The sequence below is a fragment of the Cetorhinus maximus genome, chromosome 6, assembly GCF_964194155.1.
Source record: "Cetorhinus maximus chromosome 6, sCetMax3.hap1.1, whole genome shotgun sequence".
Lineage (NCBI taxonomy): Eukaryota > Metazoa > Chordata > Chondrichthyes > Lamniformes > Cetorhinidae > Cetorhinus > Cetorhinus maximus.
The window spans coordinates 98,529,613-98,547,810 of record NC_135884.1 but is presented as its reverse complement, the minus strand read 5'-3'; the positions used below and the strand labels follow the sequence as shown (position 1 = coordinate 98,547,810).

Below are 18,198 nucleotides of genomic sequence, written 5' to 3'. Positions count from 1 at the left end.
TCCTGCTTTTTGTGTAGAGGACATAGCTGGGCAATTTTCCACGTAGCCAGGTAGATGCCAGCGTTGTAGCTGTACTGGAACAGCTTGGCTAGGGGGCGCAGCAAGTTCTGGAGCACAAGTCTTCAGTCCTATTGCTGGAATATTGTCAGGACCCATAGCCTTTGCAGTATCCAGTGCCTTCAGGCATTTCTTGATGTCACGTGGAGTGAATTAAGTTGGCTGAAGATTGGCATCTGTGATGCTCTAGGCCTCCAGAGGAGGCCAAGATGGATCATCCACTCGGCACTTCTGACTGAAGATTGTAGTAAATGCTTCAGCCTTATCTTTTGCACTGGTGTGCTGGGCTCCCCCATCATTGAGGATGGGGATAATTTTGGAGCCTCCTCCTCCAGTGAGTTGTTTAATTGTCCACCTCCATTCTCAACTGGATGAGGCAGGACTGCAGAGCTTAGATCTGATCTGTTGGTTGTTGAATCACTTAGCTCTATCACTTACTACGTATGCTGTTTGGCACGCAAGTAGTCCTGTATTATAGCTTCACCAGGTTAACACCTCAATTTTTAGATATGCCTGGTGCTGCTCCTGGCATGCCCTCCTGCACACTTCATTGAACCAGGGTTGATCCCTGCCTTAGTGGTAATGGTAGAGTGGGGGATATGTCGGGCCATGAGGTTACAGATCGTGGTTGTGTACACTTCTGCTGCTGCTGATAGCCCACAGCACCTTATGGATGCCCAGTTCTGAGTTGCTAGATCTGTTTGAAATCTATCCTATTTAGCACAGTGGTAGTTCCACACAACACGATGGAGGGTATCCTCAATATGAAGGCGGGACTGGGCAGTGGTCACTCCTACCGATACTGTCATGGGCAGATGCATCTGCAGCAAGCAGGTTGGTGAGGACAAGGTCAAGTATGTTTTTCCCTCTTGTTGGTTCCCTCACCACCTGCCACAGATCCAGTCTAGCAGCTATGTCCTTTAGGACTCGGCCAGCTCGGTCAGCAGTGGTGCTACCAAGCCACTCTTGGCGGTGGACACTGAAGTCCCCCACCAGTGTACATTCTGCACCCTTGCCACCCTCAGTGCTTCCTACAAGTGATGTTCAACATGGAGGAGCACTGATTCAGCAGCTGAGGTAGGGCAGTACATGGTAATCAACAGGAGGTTTCCTTGCCCTTATTTGACCTGATGCCATGAGACTTCATGGCGTCTGGTGTAGATGTTGAGGGCTCCCTGAGCAACTCCCTCCCAACTGTATACCATTGTACCGCCACCTCTGCTGGGTCTGTGTTGCAGGTGGGTCACCACCATACCCAAGTATGGTGATGGTGGTGTCTGGGACATTATCTGTAAGATATGATTCTGTGAGGATGACTATGTCAGGCTGTTGCTTGACTAGTCTGTGAGACAGCTCTCCCAATTTTGGCACTAGCCCCCATATATTAGTAAGTTGGACTCTGCAGGTTCAACAAGGCTAAATTTGTCGTTTCCGGTGCCTAGGTTGATGCCGGGTAATCCGTCCTTTTTTGAGACTTTGTAGCGGTTTGATACAATTGAGTGACTTGCTAGGCCATTTCAGAGGGCATTTAAGTCAACCACATTGCTGTGGGTCTGGAGTCAAATGTCAGCCAGACCAGAGAAGGACAGCAGATTTCCTTTCCTAGTGAACCAGATGGGTCTTTACAACAATCGACAATGGTTTCATGGTCATCATTAGACTTTTAATTCCAGATTTCTACTGAATTCAAATTGCGTCATCTGCCATGATTCGAACCTGGATCCCCAGAGCATTACCCTGGGTCTCTGGATTACTAGTCCAGCGAAAATACCACTATGCCATCACCTCCCCTAAATTCTGCCATAACCACTCAGTTCCAGACATGGAGGCAAAAGGTGAATGCCAGACAAGAGGTCAGAAATTCCTTTGGTATCAAGTCAGCATTCAATTGGGTTTAGCACCAAAAGGCCTGAGCGAAATTCAAGTAAAGTGAGGTCAAATGGAAAGCCCTCCAGTGGCTGACATGGAGACAGATGATTGCAATTGTCGGAGGCTAATCATTAGAGTCCTAGAATTTCACTGCAGGCTGGCTTGGCTGCTTCATTATCAGAGGAGCTGTGTACAGAGCTTTGTGGCATCATCCACAAGCTTCTGATATTAGGACCGAGGGAGGTTTATTAATGAAGCAACTGAAGATAATTAAGTCAAAGTTGCATCCCGAAGGAACTCCCTTCTAGTTCAGACGGCTGTTCATAGCTTTATATTCCACAAATATATAAAATTTTAAAAATGCTTGTGACTGTTGACTAAAAAAGAGTATTAGTGTATAAACAAGTACAAAGAGTGATATATGTCCTTACCCTACAATTTTTTATCTAGAATTGATCTCTGACAAAATTATTATGATTAAATCCAGGAAAAGAGAGGCAGTTTTGTAGTGAAAAATTATGTACTTTGAAGCATTAACAGTTTGCAAATTCCAAAGGTAGTTTAAAATTTATCACCTGAAGGCAATTGAAAGCTTTAAATAATGCTGGTACAGGAGAGCAACGCCGGGCATCCACCAAAATAGTTAGTCCTGCACTCCGGATATCTTGTCTAAAGAGCAATATCACAATTGTAGTAAACCACATGAACACTATATTGCATTCATAGAAGATAACTGTCATTTTATCACATGGCTATATAGTAACCATCCATATACATTTGTGCTATTTTAGACTAACATTTTGATTAATATTAATAATATTTCTACTGATTTCTGTAACAAAATGTTTACAAATAGTACAGAATTTAAACTGTTAAAAAGGATTGTGTTTCATTGAATTTTCTAATCAAATACAATGTTAATGAAAATAAATGTACACTTAAGTTCTCAGAAAATCTTGCATACAAAACTCATTAATTTCCATTTATAAAGCAAATCTGTTAATTTAATAATGCTTTTGTTTCAAAATAGTAAATCTTAATGAGATGACAATTAACAGATTTGATACAACATAACATTCATATGATGCAATCAAAATTAACTCAGAATCTTGCAATAAGCAAATGCCAAATTTTTGAAATTACTTAATTAAAATTATATAGCTTAGTCTTTTCTTCGTGTCACTGGCTTACAGTTCAAACCAATATAGGGGTTACAACTAAACTCAATGACACTATTAGTAAATGTATAACATTTCAATGACTGAAATTGACAAAACATGAATATGAACTCAACAAGAATTGCACACTTCAGATCAGTAACAATATTTTCAAACAACAGAATGGCTGCTTAAATGCCTGCATATTATTTTGGATTCAGATCATCTTTCAAAACATTCAATAGAATGAGCATAACATGAAACTTTCATTTCATTTACTCTCACTTTTAATATGGATGCACATTTAACATGTCTCTGCTTGATAGAATGAAAATTCAACACTTTAGTGACTATATAATTAGAATTTTGCTAAATCCTGAGAGTTTGTTCTGCTGCCCTTGAAACTGAAAATTCAGACTGTCTATTCAATCCCATTTCCATTTCCCCAGCAATATTCTTGTTGAGCCTACAAATCAGCTTCCACTTTCCCTCTCTTCAACTTTTCTACTTTTCTGCAGTGTAGCACAGTCCATTAAATGTTCAATTACATAATGCACAGGCTATAAAAGCTGCTATGTAGGCAATCAATTACTGCTGCAGTGAAATGCAAAGAAACTGTTGGAATACCTGGGAATATTATAAAAGTAGATAAGGAGCCGCACAAGTTCAGGGACGTTGCAATGTGGATTTAGCCAGACAGTGTTCCTTGTTGTTATTATCACTACTGCACGACCAGACTTATCTCTGCCTCCTGAAGCAAAATAGAATTTTACATTTACATTAGTAATTTATACAATTGCTTAAAATTCCCTAACTAGGGTACAAAGGACAAGCCAAACATCCCGATTTAATTTGCTCAAGAGAATTGTTGCATGTAACACATACTCTACACAATATTCAAGTTAAATGTAGAAGCGTTACTGAAGTGCTTAAATAAATGTGTTTCTTTAGCTTAAATTATATTCGTCTTTCTTGAACTCTCTATTAGATCCTTTTTTAAAATTATTCTTTCACAGCATGTGGGCATCACTGGCTAGGCCAGCATTTATTGCCCATCCCTAACTGCCCTTGAAAAAGTGGTGCTGAGTCATCTTCTTGAACTGTACAGGTGTAGGTACACCCACAGTGCTATCAGGGAGTTCCAGGATTTTGACCCAGTGACAGCAAAAGAACAGCAGTATAGTTCCAAGTCAGGATGGTGTGTGGCTTGGAAGAGAATTTGCAGGTGGTGGTGTTCCCATGCATCTGCTGCCCTTGTCCTTCTTGGTGATAGAGGTCATGGGTTTGGAAGGTGCTGTTGAAGGAGCCTTGGTGAGTTGTTGTAGTGTATCCTGTAGACGATATGCACTGCTGTCACTGTGCATCGGTGGTGGAGGAAAAGAATGTTGAAGGTGGTGAATAGGGTGCCAATCAAGTGGGCTACTTTGTCCTGGATGGTGTCAAGCTTCTGTTTTTAGTGCTGCACTCAGCCAGGCAAGTGGGGAGTATTCCATCACACTCATGACTTGTGCTTTGTAGATGTTAGACAGGCTTTGGTGAGTCTGAAGGCGAGTTGCTCGACACAGAATTCTTAGCCTCTGACCTGCTGTTTTAGCCACAGTATTTATATGGCTGGTCCCGTTCATTGTGTGATCAATGGTAACCCCCAGGATGTTGATCGTGGGACATTCAGTGATGGTAATGTAATTGAATGTCAAGTGGAGATGGTTGGATTCTCTCTTGTTGGAGATGGTCATTGCCTGGCACGAATATAATTTGCCACTTATCAGCCCAAGCCCGAATGTTCTCCAGGTCTTACTGCATATGTACACAGACTGCTTTAGTATCTGAGGAGTCACAAATGGTGCTGAACATTGTGCAATCATCAATTAATACCCCCACTTGACCTTATGATGCAGGGAAGGCCATTGGTGAAGCAACTGAAAATGGTTGGGCCTAGGACACTAGCCCGAGGAACTCCTGCAGTGATGTCCTGGAACAAAAATAATTGACGTCCAACAACCACAGCCATCCTCCTTCATGTTACGTATGACTCCGACCAGCAGAGAGTTTTCCCCATGATTCCCACTGATTCCAGTTTTGCTAGGGTTCTTTGATGCCACACTTGGTTGTGGAATCGCTTAGCTCTGTCTATTGCATGGTGCTTATGCTGCTTGGCAAGCAAGTAGTCCTTTGTTGTAACTTTACCAGTTTAACACCTCATTTTTAGGTAAGCCTGGTGCTGCTCCTGCCATGCCCTTCTGCACTCTTCATTGAACCAGGGTTGATCCCCCTGCTTGATGGCAATGGTAGAGTGGGGGATAAGCTGTGTCACGAGGCTGCATATAGTTCTGTTGCTGCTGATGGCACACAGCACCTCATGGATGCCAAGTTTTGAGTTGCTAGATCTGTTCAAAATCTAGCACGGTGTTAGTGCCACACAACACAATGAAGGGCATCCTCAGTGTGAAGATGGCACTTTAACTCTACAAGGACTGTGCGATGGTCGCTCCTACCAATAATGTCAAGGACAGATGTATTTGCGACAGGTAAGTTGGTGAAGACGAGGTCAACTACCTCTTTTTGGCCCCCTCAACAGCTGCTGCAGACCCAGTCTAGCAGCTATGTCCTTTAGGACTCTTTCAGTAGTGGTGCTACCAGGCCACTCTTGGTAATGTACATTCAAGTCACCCATCCAGAGCACATTGTGTGCCCTTGCCACCCTCAGTGTTTGTTCCAAGTGGCGTTCAACATGGAAGAGTACTGATTCATCAGCTGAGGGCAGTGGCGGTAGGTGGTAACCAGCAAGAGGTTTTCTTGCCCGTGTTTGACTTGATGCCATCAGACTTCACAAGGTCCAGTGTCCATGTTCAGGGCTAATCCTTCCTGACTGTGTATCACTGTGCCACCACCTCCGGTGGGTCTGTCCTGTCACTGGGACAAGATATAACCAGGAATGGTGATGGTAGTGTCTGCAACATTTTCTGTAAGGCATGACTCCATGAGTATGACTATATCAGGCTGTTGCTTGACTAGTCTGTGGGGCAGCTCTCCCAATTTTGGCATAAGACCCAGGATGTTTATAAGGAGGACTTTGGAGGTTTGACAGGGCCAGGTGTGCCATTGTCGTTCTTGGTGCTGGTGGTCCATCCGGTTTCATTCCTTTTTTCAGACGTATCAATTTGATACAACCAAGTGGCTTGCTAGAGCATTTCAGAGGAACTTTAAAAGTCAACCACACTGCCGTGGTTTTGGAGTCATATGTAGGCCAGATATTAGGCAGATATTAGTGAGCTAGATGGGTGGTTATGGCAAATGACAATGGTTTCATGGTCAATATAACAGAGTAAATTTTAATTCCAGATTTATTGATTCAATTTAAATTCCACCAGCTGCTGCAGTGGGGTTTGAACCCTGGGCCTGGGCCTCCGGATTACCAGTCCAGTGCATTACCACTACTCCACCGCCTCCCCTCTTGGACTGCTGGAGACAGCATGAGGATGTAGAGAATGTAGGGAAGGAAATTAACATGTGTGGCAGAGGAGAGGTGTCTGAAAAAGATGTGAATGCAAGAAAGGGGAGACCATGGGACCCAGAGTCAGGGGGCGAGTCACAGTGCCAGGTAGGCCTGTCACTAGAGAGAAAGGGGTGCGCGAGTCCTCATTTCTCTGCATTTTTGTTCTTCATTTTGCCAACCCCTACCATATTTTTGTGAACTGCTTCAAAAAATATACATGGTTGGAAAGCAAAGGAAGCAAAACAGAAAATGGTTGTTTGGTAGTACAGAACTTGACTATTGCTGAAAAAAGAGACATGTCAAAGCTTTTCATCTTGCATTCATCAGGACACTTTGCAGAAGTACCAATACTGTATGAGGAGAGTGTTGATTGGTTGGCAAGTGGACTCTGAGGTGTTGCCATGGAGAATGCACCAAATGATGGTGACTGAAGGTTAACTGCCAAACACTTTGAAATTTAAACCAGGCAGCTGCTTGACTGTGATTAGTCAAGGCATTGCCCTGGGGAATGAACCAGTGAGTGGCTGTCATTTATTTTGCATAGCTAAAACAGGCGCAATGTGTGCACATGTTCTTTCTGTCTGCAAAGAACAAGGTCCTGTGTATTAATATATGTAGCTTACAGTACATGCAAAGGCACCACATTGTGATCCTGACTAACAATCTTAAATTGGTTGTCAGCGTAATTCTTAGCACGCCGAGGATTATTTAGCAAATGTTGTCCAATCGCGGAATCACATCTAACTTTGGACAGTGTGTTTTGAGTTTTGCAAACATGGGCTGGTTGGGTACGGTCTGTACCTCGGCCGTTACGAACAGTGGAAGGAACCTGCTGTTTAATACAATATGCCAGTCTTTGGGATGTACGGCCCACATACCTAGCATCACACTGGCACCAAAATTCATATACCATATTACTCATTTGTGTGATAGGCAGAACATCGTTTGGCTTGACAGCAGCATCCTTTTAGTGGCAAATACCACTCGTGTTGCTACCGCATAGCAGCATTGTTAAATAGCTAACTTCACCCGTTGCTCAAACTTTTGGGATACGTTGCCCTTCCAGGGTAATCTGAGGTAGACTGGGCATTTTTCAGGGCTGAAAGTGACAGCCTTAGGCCCGTTCATGAGTTTCTGTGATATACAGCGTGAAATGATCTGATCATTCTGCATGGCAACACCTCAGAGTCCACTTGCCAACCAGGCAGCATTCTCTTCTCATACAGTATAAATGTTGTTTCCTTTACATTTGATATTCTTGTGAAGTGTCTTGATGAGTGCAAGACGAAAAGCTTCGACTTGTCTCTTTTTTCAGCAGTACAAAACAGCAAAGTTGCAATATTACTTACATTGGTTCCTTTTGATTATCTTTCAACATTCAATTAATATAAGAAATAACTTAAACTTTCCAACATAAAACCTCAAAATCAAAACAGTTGGAGTATAAACAACAAAATGGAAATGCAGTTGCACACAGACATTAGAGTTAACAGAACAGTCTTGTCAACAAAATGTGTGGTAATCAAATGAACCAATGTATGAAACTTTTCTTTACATGGTAATTTATCTGTCCACCCACATGTCCTAGCAGCTTTATTTGAAGACACTACACCCATTCAATGGGCTGCTCTGCAATAATGTGTGAAATTTAAAAACATTAATGTTGATAAGTACCTACCAGTCAAACATGCCACCCCAGAATTGAGAACATCAAAGTTGATTTCTTGGGACAGTGTTGGTAGATTAGGTTTAAGTGGTAAGGAAGATGAGGTCTCACAATGTTTAACTGGTGCTGATTCTTGCCTGCTCACAATGCACTGTGCAATCAGTGAGGTTTTTGGAGGTTCATCTGGTAGGTTGAAAATATCTTCATTGAAACTTCCTTTTTCTGTGTCCAATTTATCATTTGTTTTTGAATCAAATCCTATGGATAAAATAAATTAAAATTGGATAATTCTTACATTCTGAAAAAATATTTTTATCAAAAATATACAAATCCCTCCAAAGTAAGTTAGTTCTCCATTCTATCCAGGAAATTGTTTCTAAAGCAGGGGTATCAAGCTCAATTTATATCCTGAATGGGCATCTTAGGATGGGCCATATTCAACAGAAGTTAAAAGCAAAAAACTACGGATGCTGGAAATCCAAAACATAAACAAAAATACCTGGAAAAACTCAGCAGGTCTGGCAGTATCTGTGGAGAGGAACACAGTTAACATTTCAAGTCCGAATGACCCTTCAACAGAACTAAGTAAAAATAGAAGAGTGGTGAAATATAAGCTGGTTTAAGGGGGAGTGGGACAAGTAGAGCTGGATAGGTTCCACCTATCAATGGCCCTCTATCCAGCTCTACTTGTCCCACCCCCCCTTAAACCAGCTTATATTTCACCTCTCTTCTATTTTTACTTAGTTCTGTTGAAGGGTCATTTGGACTCGAAACGTTAATTGTGTTCCTCTCCGCAGATGCTGCCAGACCTGCTGAGTATTTCCAGGTATTTTTGTTTTTGTTTTCAACAGAAGTTGTTTGGATACATTGGGACAGAAATTAGTAAATGCGGTGTCCTTTTTTGAGCATTAAACAAGCATAATATATACTGCTTTCTGGGTGGAAGAACCTGCACATAATCTACACAGTGACATATTAAATTCCGTTTGTCCAAAAACATATTGGTGTTCAATGCTTTCAGGCAGCCCAAAATGAACGCCAGATCAATTTAAATATACAAAAAATGGTCCTGAACCTGTTTCAAGACCCTTCTGTAAAATGCATGAAAAATATATGTGGAGTGCTCCATACACAGCACTCCATCATTTCACTCCTCCATGTTTTGGACTTTGTGATGTAAAATTAGGGCCTGCAGATCAATGCATGCAGGGAGAATTCCCAGTCTCCATTCCCTTATTCTGCATTTGCCCACTGGTTGTAATCTTTTCACTACTCACTCAAATTAAAGTACCAGGTTTCACTCACCCATTTATTGGCTCCCACCAACAATATCCCAAACCCCTACCATGTGGCACAACCCATCTAGCTGAGTGTCTTTTTTTCTTCCATAAGGAAAAAGATCATCCTGAGCCAAGTGGGGGTGCAGCTTTATCCTGGAACAGGGGTGCTACTATGATGTAAAATGTAAAAAAGTTTTCCCCAGACACTGCATAAACCTCAGCAATCATAAGGAAAGAGGACTACAGTCTGGATGAAACTGCTGTAGCTCTTTAGGAGCTGTGTGATACTGAGCACTCTACATTCTTCAATACTTCTACACTCCACAAACTTCGTGGAACATAAATTTCCAGTTGGGGTTTCATTTTGGTCCCAATGACATTTTGCCACCAAATATTCCAGTGTGTCTCCAGCAATCAATTCAAACATTCAATTCTGGACTTAAATCACATGTTTTTTTTCCATTCATGGGACGTGGGCATCGCAGGCTAAGCCAGCATTTATTGCCCATCGTTAATTGTCCGTGAGAAGGTCATGATGAGCTGCCTTCTTGAACCGCTGCAATCCATGTGGTGTAGGTACACACAGTGCTGTTAGGGGCGGAGTTCCAGGATTTTGAACCAATGACAATGAAGACATGGCGAAATAATTTAAAGTCAGGATGGTGAGTGGCTTCAAGGGAAACTTCCAGGTTGCGGTGTTCCCATGTGTCTGCTATCCTTGTCCTTCAAGATGGTAGTGGTACTGGGTTTGGAAGGTGCAGTCGAAGGAGGGTTGATAAGTTCCTGCAGTGATCTTGTAGATGGTACACACTGCTGCTACTGTGCGTTGGTGGCGGAAGAAGTGAAGTTTTGTGGATGTGGTGCCAATCAAGCAGGCTGCTTTGTCCTGGATGGTGTCAAGCTTCTTGAATATTGTTGGAGCTGCACTCATCCAGCCAAGTGGAGAGCATTCCATCACAATCCTGACTTATGCCTTGTCGATGGTGGGCAGGCTTTGGGGAGTCAGGAGGTGAGTTACTTGCCACAGGATCCCTAGCCTCTGACCTGCTCTTGTAGTCATAGTATTTATGTCGTTAGTCCAATTCAGTTTCCTGTCAATGGTAACCCCCAGGATGTTTCAGCAATAGTAATGCCACGATTGTCAAGAGGTGATGGTTAGATTCTCTCTTACTGGAGATGTTCATTACCTAGCACTTGTGTGGCACTGATTTTACTTGCCATTTGTCATGCCAAGCCTGGATATTGTCCAGGTATTGTTGCATTTGGCCATGGGCTGCTTCAGTATCTGAGTCATCACGAATGGTGCTGAACATTGTGCAATCATCAGCGAACTTCCCCACTTTGGATCTTTTTCTTTGTTATTCGTCCACGGGATGTGGGCTTCGCTGGCTGGGCCAGCATTTATTGCCCGTCCCTAGTTGCCCTTGAGAAAGTGGTGGTGAGCTGCCTTCTTGAACCACTGCAGTCCAGGTGGTATGGTACACCCACAGTTCAGTCAGGAACGGAGTTCCAGGATTTTGACCCAGCAACAGTGATGGAACGCCGATATATTTTCAAATCAGGATGGTGAGTGGCTTGGAGGGGAACTTCCAGGTGGTGGTGTTCCCATCTATCTATTGCCCTTGTCCATCTGGATGGTAGTGGTCCTGGGTTTGGAAGATGCTGTCGAAGGAGCCTTGATGAATTCCTGCAATGCATCTTGTAGATGGTACACACTGCTGCTACTGTGCATCGGTGGTGGAGGGAATGAATGTTTGTGGATGTGGTGCCAGTCAAGTGGGCTTTGTCCTGAACGGTGTCAAGCTTCTTGAGTGTTGTGGAAGCCTCCCCCTCCAGTGAGTTGTTCAATTGTCCACTACCATTCAGGACTGGATGTGGCAGGACTGCAGAGCCTAGATGTAATCCATTGGTTGTGGTGCAGCTGGTGCTGCTCCTGGCATGCCATCTTGCAGTCTTCATTGAGCGAAGGTTGATCCCCTGTCTTGGTGGTAATGGTAAAGTGGTGGATATGCCAGGCCATGAGGTTACATATCGTGGTTGCATACACCTCTGCTGCTGCTGATGGCCCAAAGCGCCTCATGGATGCCCAGTCTTGAGTTTCTTGATCTGTTCGAAATCTGTTCCACGTAGCACAGTGGTAGTGCCACACAACACAATGGAGGGTATCCTCAATGTGAAGGCAGGACTTCTTCTCCACAACAACCACGCAGTGGTCACTCCTACCAATACTGTCATGGGCAGATGCATCTGCAGCAGGAAAGTTGGTGAGGATCCGGGGAGGGGAGGCATCCATGGAGATAACTTTCCTATACAGGTAGATCGCAGACTTCCAATAAAATACAGAATACACGCTGGAAACAGTCTCCTCCTCCATACTGTTAGGTGAAACACATTGGCAAGCCAATCAATACCTTGTACAGCCTGTTGTGTGATGCCAGCAGTTTTCTTTCACGGCTGAGCTTCTGCAGTCACCAGTGCGCAAAGTTACAAGAGGACCGCACTCTTCGGTTTGCTCTCTCCTGTGCTGCTTCTGCCATCAGTATCTGCTGGTGCTCAGCAAATCACCAAGTTCAGACCTCCCTCAAACTCACTATCTAACCCATTCAGGTGCCAATATCGCGGCTGATGGCTGGAAGGAAAGAACACTTAATAATGATCCTCTGTCCTTTTGTACAGGGAGTTTCTGTGCAGGAGGTACTTGCTGGCAATAAATAGCCGTGGGTAGGAGAAAAAGGCAATAGTCAAGAGGGAGTTAGAAGTTGTATATTTGCAAGTGCTAGTCCTTGAAGTTGTGCAGTTTGCTGCATCTTTGCTGACATGAAGGGTTATAATTAATACACGGACACCCTGCTCTGGAATGCTGCCAGCCTTGCCATTTCAAATGTTCCTGGGTCTATCTGGGCCACTGATCTCTAGGATATCCACTGCTTGGGATGAGGGCAATATGTTAGGTACTCCTCCCCAAGTCACTGCGTGCTGCTTTGTCCTGCTAAAAAAAGGGTTTCAGTTAATGAGTAGTTACTGGAAGACATGTGAAACTTGTGATTAGAGTGGATGTTTGAGAAGTGGAAGAACAAATGGAATGAGGTTGGAGAGATGCTGAATGTAAACAAAAGTATGTGTTACGTGCAATGAGGAAGGAGCAGCGGGTTGAGTTAATAATTGCGCAATGGTAATATTTGAAAAGAGAATTATGGCGTTAAATCAAAAAGGGATTAGTGTTTGGTGCTTGTAATAAGAAAGGTGATGTAGTGTGCCCTTGTGATTGAGAGGAGGGAAGTACTGCGAGTGGTGAGAACGTGGGGGCAGAGTCTTGACAAAGTGTCAAGAGAGGTGGAAAAATTAAGAGTGCACTAACCCTTGCTGATCTTGTGACGTCATGGAGCCTCTTCCCACACTGAGGTCAGATCCTTGTGAGTGATGCTCAAGGCAGTAACCCTTTCGCCCACATCTGCCCTGACCTTGGAGTCATCCTTGCAGCTTGAGTAGTGTTGCTCCCTCCTTCCTCAATTAAATTTCCGGAGAGCCAATGGACAATTGGAAATAATCTTTCTCAACCTGTCCACCAAGAAGTATTCAGCAACAACCTCCAGCAGTTTATAGACAGTTTCTACACAGCAAATGGGAGTAGGTTATGCAACCTCACATTCCCACTTTTAGTATAGTTAAGAGTTGCGCCATAAATTGAATGCAGCAAGGGCGTGGGATGCCAATCCTGCAAGCAATTGGATGAGTAACCTGCCCAAGATATTCCAATAAGACGCAAGAGTTAAAATAGTCCAAGTCTCTCACTCAGCTGTCTATGGGTCGCTTGCTTACCCTGAATTAAAATCAGGGTTTAAGGCACAGAAGTCAACAAGTCTGAAGTGCTGCGCTGTCACAACAGCAAGAAAAGACAGAAAAAAGTACAGCTCTGGCAGTAACAACCAAGGACCAAAACAAGAAGTTTGTACACACAAACTGCAAGATGTCTTCTGCTTTCAATACAATTTAATGACATTGAGCTACCAGCATGTACTAAAAAGTACCAAATGTTACATTTACAGGCTAGGTTGTGTTGACAGCCACAGAACTTGGTCTCGTTAACTTAGAAGTAGGCAGAAAAATGTTTTATTTCACTTTTTCTTCTGTCTTTTGCTACAATCTGCTCCATGTAGTCCTGCATTTTGCAATTTTTCTGCCCAATATTCTTAATTGTTTAACTTTCACATTGCACATTACAAACAGCTGAGAATGCAGGTTCTGAACACAATGCACATTTAGGGTGAGGCAGGGAAGTTTGAAAGAGGCCAACAAATGCAGGTGCAATAAACACTTTGGTACTTTGCTCTCTCTCGTTATCCCAGGACCTGTTTCTAAACACCTGTAGCCACCTCCGCTGCATGAAACAGGTTGCCACAGGGTAGTATCAAATGCTGCATGATAATCTGCACATACCCCTAGATCAAAGATAGACCATAAGTTGATGACTGCGATAATCGGAAACTTTTATGGATCATTCCAAGTCACTGAAGATGATGATACATGTACCCACTGCAGACTAAGTGACAACCAATTCATGGCAACATCTTCCACTTTTCACTGGAAAGGAGTCATCAGCTAGACAGCTTTCACTGGGGAGGCTTTCTTCAAGTACAAAGTGTCGCAAGTAAATATAATTCTCCATATTCATCTCTCATGACTTTCGTGAACAGAAGAGGTCCACATTCAATTAGCATGCAGGTGGGCCATGTATGTTAGTGGCTGTTACCTAGAAAACAGCATGTTGCACTCATTGTGCAGTATTCCATGGTGCCTAAACTATTTGAAGGAATCACAGAATCACAGAGTGCAGAAGAGGCCCTTCGGCCCATCGAGTCTGCACCGACACGTGAGAAACACCTGATCTACCTACCTAATCGCATTTACCAGCACTTGGCCCATAGCCTTGAATGTTATGATGTGCCAAGTGGTCATCCAGGTACTTTTTAAAGGATGTGAGGCAACCCGCCTCCACTACCCGCCCAGGCAGTGCATTCCAGACAGTCACCACCCTCTGGGTAAAAAGAGTTTTCCTCACGTCTCCCCTAAACTTCCTGCCCCTCACCTTGAACTTGTGTCCCCTCGTGACTGACTCTTCAACTAAGGGGAACAGCTGCTCCCTATCCACCCTGTCCATGCCCCTCATAATCTTGTACACCTCAATTAGGTCACCCCTCAGTCTTCTCTGCTCCAACAAAAACAACCCAAGTCTATCCAACCTCTCTTCACAACTTAAAATGTTTCATCCCAGGCAACATCCTGGTGAATCTCCTCTCCGGTTCAATCACATCCTTCCTATAATGTGACAACCAGAACTGCACACAGTACTCCAGCTGTGGCTTTACCAAGGTTCTATACAACTTCAACATGATCTCCCTACTTTTGTAACCTATGCCTCGATTGATAAAGGCAAGTGTCCCATATGCCATTTTCACTGCCCCACTAACATGCCCCTCTGCCTTTAGAGATCTATGGACACACATGCCAAGGTCCCTTTGTTCCTCAGAACTTCCTAGTGTCATGCCTTTCATTGAATACTTCCTTGTCAAATTATACCTTCCAAAGTGTATCAGCTCACACTTTTCAGAGTTAAATTCCATCTGCCATTTATCTGCCCATTTGACCATCCCATCTATATCTTCCTGTAGCCCAAGCCACACAACCTCACTGTTAACCATCCAGCCAATCTTTGTGTCATCTGCAAACTGACTAATCCTACCCCCACATAGTCATCTATATCGTTTATATAAATGACAAATAATAGGGGACCCAGCACAGATCACTGTGGTACGCACGCCACTGGACAATGGCTTCCAGTCACTAAAGCATCCTTCTGTCATCACCCTCTGTCTCCTATAACTAAGCCAATTTTGAATCCACCTTAGCAAATTACCCTGTATCCCATGTGCACCTGCCTTCTTTATAAGTCTCCCGTGTGGGACCTTGTCAAAGACTTTGCTGAAATCCATAAAAACTACATCAACTGCACTACCCTCATCTACACACCTGGTCACCTCCTCAAAAAATTCAATCAAATTTGTTAGGCATGACCTCCCTCTGACAAAGCCATGCTGACTATCCCTGATCAAACCTTGCCTCTCCAAGTGGAGATAGATTCTCTCCTTCAGAATTTTCTCCAATAGTTTCCCTATCACTGACATGAGACTCACTGGCCTGTAGTTCCCTGGCTTACCTCTACAACCCTTCTTAAATGGCAGAACCACATTAGCTGTTCTTCAGTCCTCTGGCACCTCCCCTGTGGCCAGAGAGGAATTAAAAATTTGGGTCAGAGCCCCTGCGATCTCCTCTCTTGCCTCCCTCAGAAATATGGGACACACATCATCCGGAGCTGGGGATTTGTCCACGTTTTAAGACTGCCAACACCTCCAATACCTTGTAACTCCCTATATCAATTTGCTCAAGAACCTCGCAGTCTCTCTCCCCGAGTTTGATACTTTCATCCTCATTCTCTTGGGTGAAGACGGATGTGAAGTATTCATTCAACCCTCTACCGATATCCTCTGGCTCCACCATAGATTGCCCCCTTGGTCCCTAATGGACCCTACTCTTTCCCTGGTTATCCTCTTCCCACTGATATACTTATAGAATATATTGGGAATTTCCCTACTTTTACCAGCCAGTGCTTTCTCATATCTCCTCTTTGCTCTCCTAATTGCTTTCTTAAGCTCCCCCTGCACTTTCTGTACTCCACTAATGCCTCCGCTGATTTGCTCCCCTTGTACCTGCTAAAAGCCTCTCTTTCCCTTCTCATTGTATCCTGAATATCGCTCCATTTCCTTTTTGAACACCCCCCACTGCTCCTCTGTACATTTCCCCACAAGTAGCTGTTCCCAGTCTACTTTGGCCAGATCCTGCCTTATTTTACTAAAATCCACTCTCCCCCAGTCCAAAATATTTTTTTGCTACTTGTCTATTTCTTTGTCCATAACAAGCTTAAACTGTACCATGTTGTGGTCGTTATCACTAAAATGCTCCCCCACTAGTACCTCTGCAACCTGTATGGCTTCATTCCCCACAATTAGGTCCAGTACTGCGCCGTCCCTTGTTGGACCCTCTACATATTGACCTAATAGATTCTCCTGTACAGATTTCAAGAAACCCACTCCATCCAAGCCCTTAACACTATGTCTATTCCAATTAATGTTGGGAAAGTTGAAATCACCTAATATAATTACCCTATTGTTATTGTTTTTAAACAGCTCGCAAATTGTGCACATATTTGCTCCTCAATTTCCCGCTGACTGTTGGGGTCTATAATAGACACCTAACAATGTGGCTGCCCCTTTTTTATTCCTGAGCTCTATCCACAAAGCTTCATCCGATGCCCCCTCCAAAATATCATCTCTCCTTACTGCAGTAACTGACTCCTTAACTAATAATGCAAAGCCTTCTCTTCTGTTACCCCCTCTCCTGTCTCGCCTGAAGATTCTAAATCCCAGAATGTTGAGCTGCCAATCCTGCCCCTCCCTCAACCACATCTCAGTGATGGCTACTATATCACAATTGAACATGGCAATCCTCACCCTTAACTCATCCGTTTTACCTGTAATACTCCTGGCATTAAAGTAGAGGCCATCCAGCCTTGCCTTATTCCCTTGAAACTTAATGCAGCTGTCCTCCCTCTGACTTGATTGTTTTACTGTATTATGATGTGTCTCTATTCTGCTAACATTCTGTGTCCCCTCCCCCTGCCAAATTAGTTTAAACTCTTCCCAACAGCACTAGCAAACCCACCCGCAAGGAAGTTAGTACCGCTCTGGTTCAGATGTAGACCATCCCGCTTGTACAGGTCCCAGCTTCCCCAGAAACGGTCCCAGTGATTCAGGAACCTAAAGCCCTCCCCTCCTGCACCAACTCTTAAGCCACGTATTCATCTGCGCTATTCTCCTATTTCAGTGACAACCCGGACCCTGGCACCAGGGAGGCAACACACCATTCTGGAGTCACGTTGACGGCCACAGTAGCGCCTATCTGTTCCCCTGACTATAGAATCTCCTATTACTATTACTCTTCCTCCTCTCCTGTACAGACAGGCTGTTTGTGGTGCCAGAAGCTTGGTTCTGTCTGCACTCCCTGGAGAAACCAATGCCCTCATCAGCCTTCAAAATGGAATACCGATTTGCGAGTGGGACCCCAGGGGACTCCTGAACTACCTGCCTGTTTCTCTTGGACTGCCTGGTGATTACCCATTCCCTTCCTTCCTCAAGTCCCTTCAGCTGAGGTGTGACTACCTCTCTACACATGCTACCCACGATGTTCTCAGACTCACGGATGCTCCACTGTGTCCCCAGCTGCTGTTCTAGCTCTGAAACCCGAGCTTCCAGGAGCTGCAGCTGGACACACTTCCTGCACACATGCTGGTTCCGGGCACGGGAAATGTTCCCGGCTTCCCACATGGAGCACACCACGGCTTTGAGCTCTCCTGCCATGACTTATCCCTTTAAATTAAACCTTTTAAATCAATTACTCTAGGGAGAATAAACAATAGGTGGATGGATCTGATAACAGTGATACCTTCAAGGCTGCTACCCCCAGGATTACCTCAGTTCTTCAGAGTTTTTCAGCTGCTATCTCCATTTTTTATTTTAGGCACAATAAGATTGCGTGTGCACAAGGGGAATAGTTCTATGC

The 18,198-nt window shown here is 43.9% G+C and overlaps 1 protein-coding gene across 3 annotated transcripts in view; it reads right to left on the bottom strand.

The window, feature by feature from the left end:
• LOC144681968 (pleckstrin homology domain-containing family G member 4B-like) overlaps positions 1-18,198 on the bottom strand; it is a 338,637-nt gene that overhangs the window by 204,385 nt on the left and 116,054 nt on the right. For all 3 annotated transcript variants that reach the window (XM_078544151.1, XM_078544149.1, XM_078544150.1), the window contains exons 4-6: positions 8,258-8,503; positions 3,711-3,834; positions 2,502-2,595 (exon numbers count right to left, since the gene is read on the bottom strand). In XM_078544151.1, the coding sequence (XP_078400277.1) occupies positions 2,502-2,595; positions 3,711-3,834; positions 8,258-8,503 (464 nt within the window). The remainder of the gene's footprint in view (positions 1-2,501; positions 2,596-3,710; positions 3,835-8,257; positions 8,504-18,198) is intronic.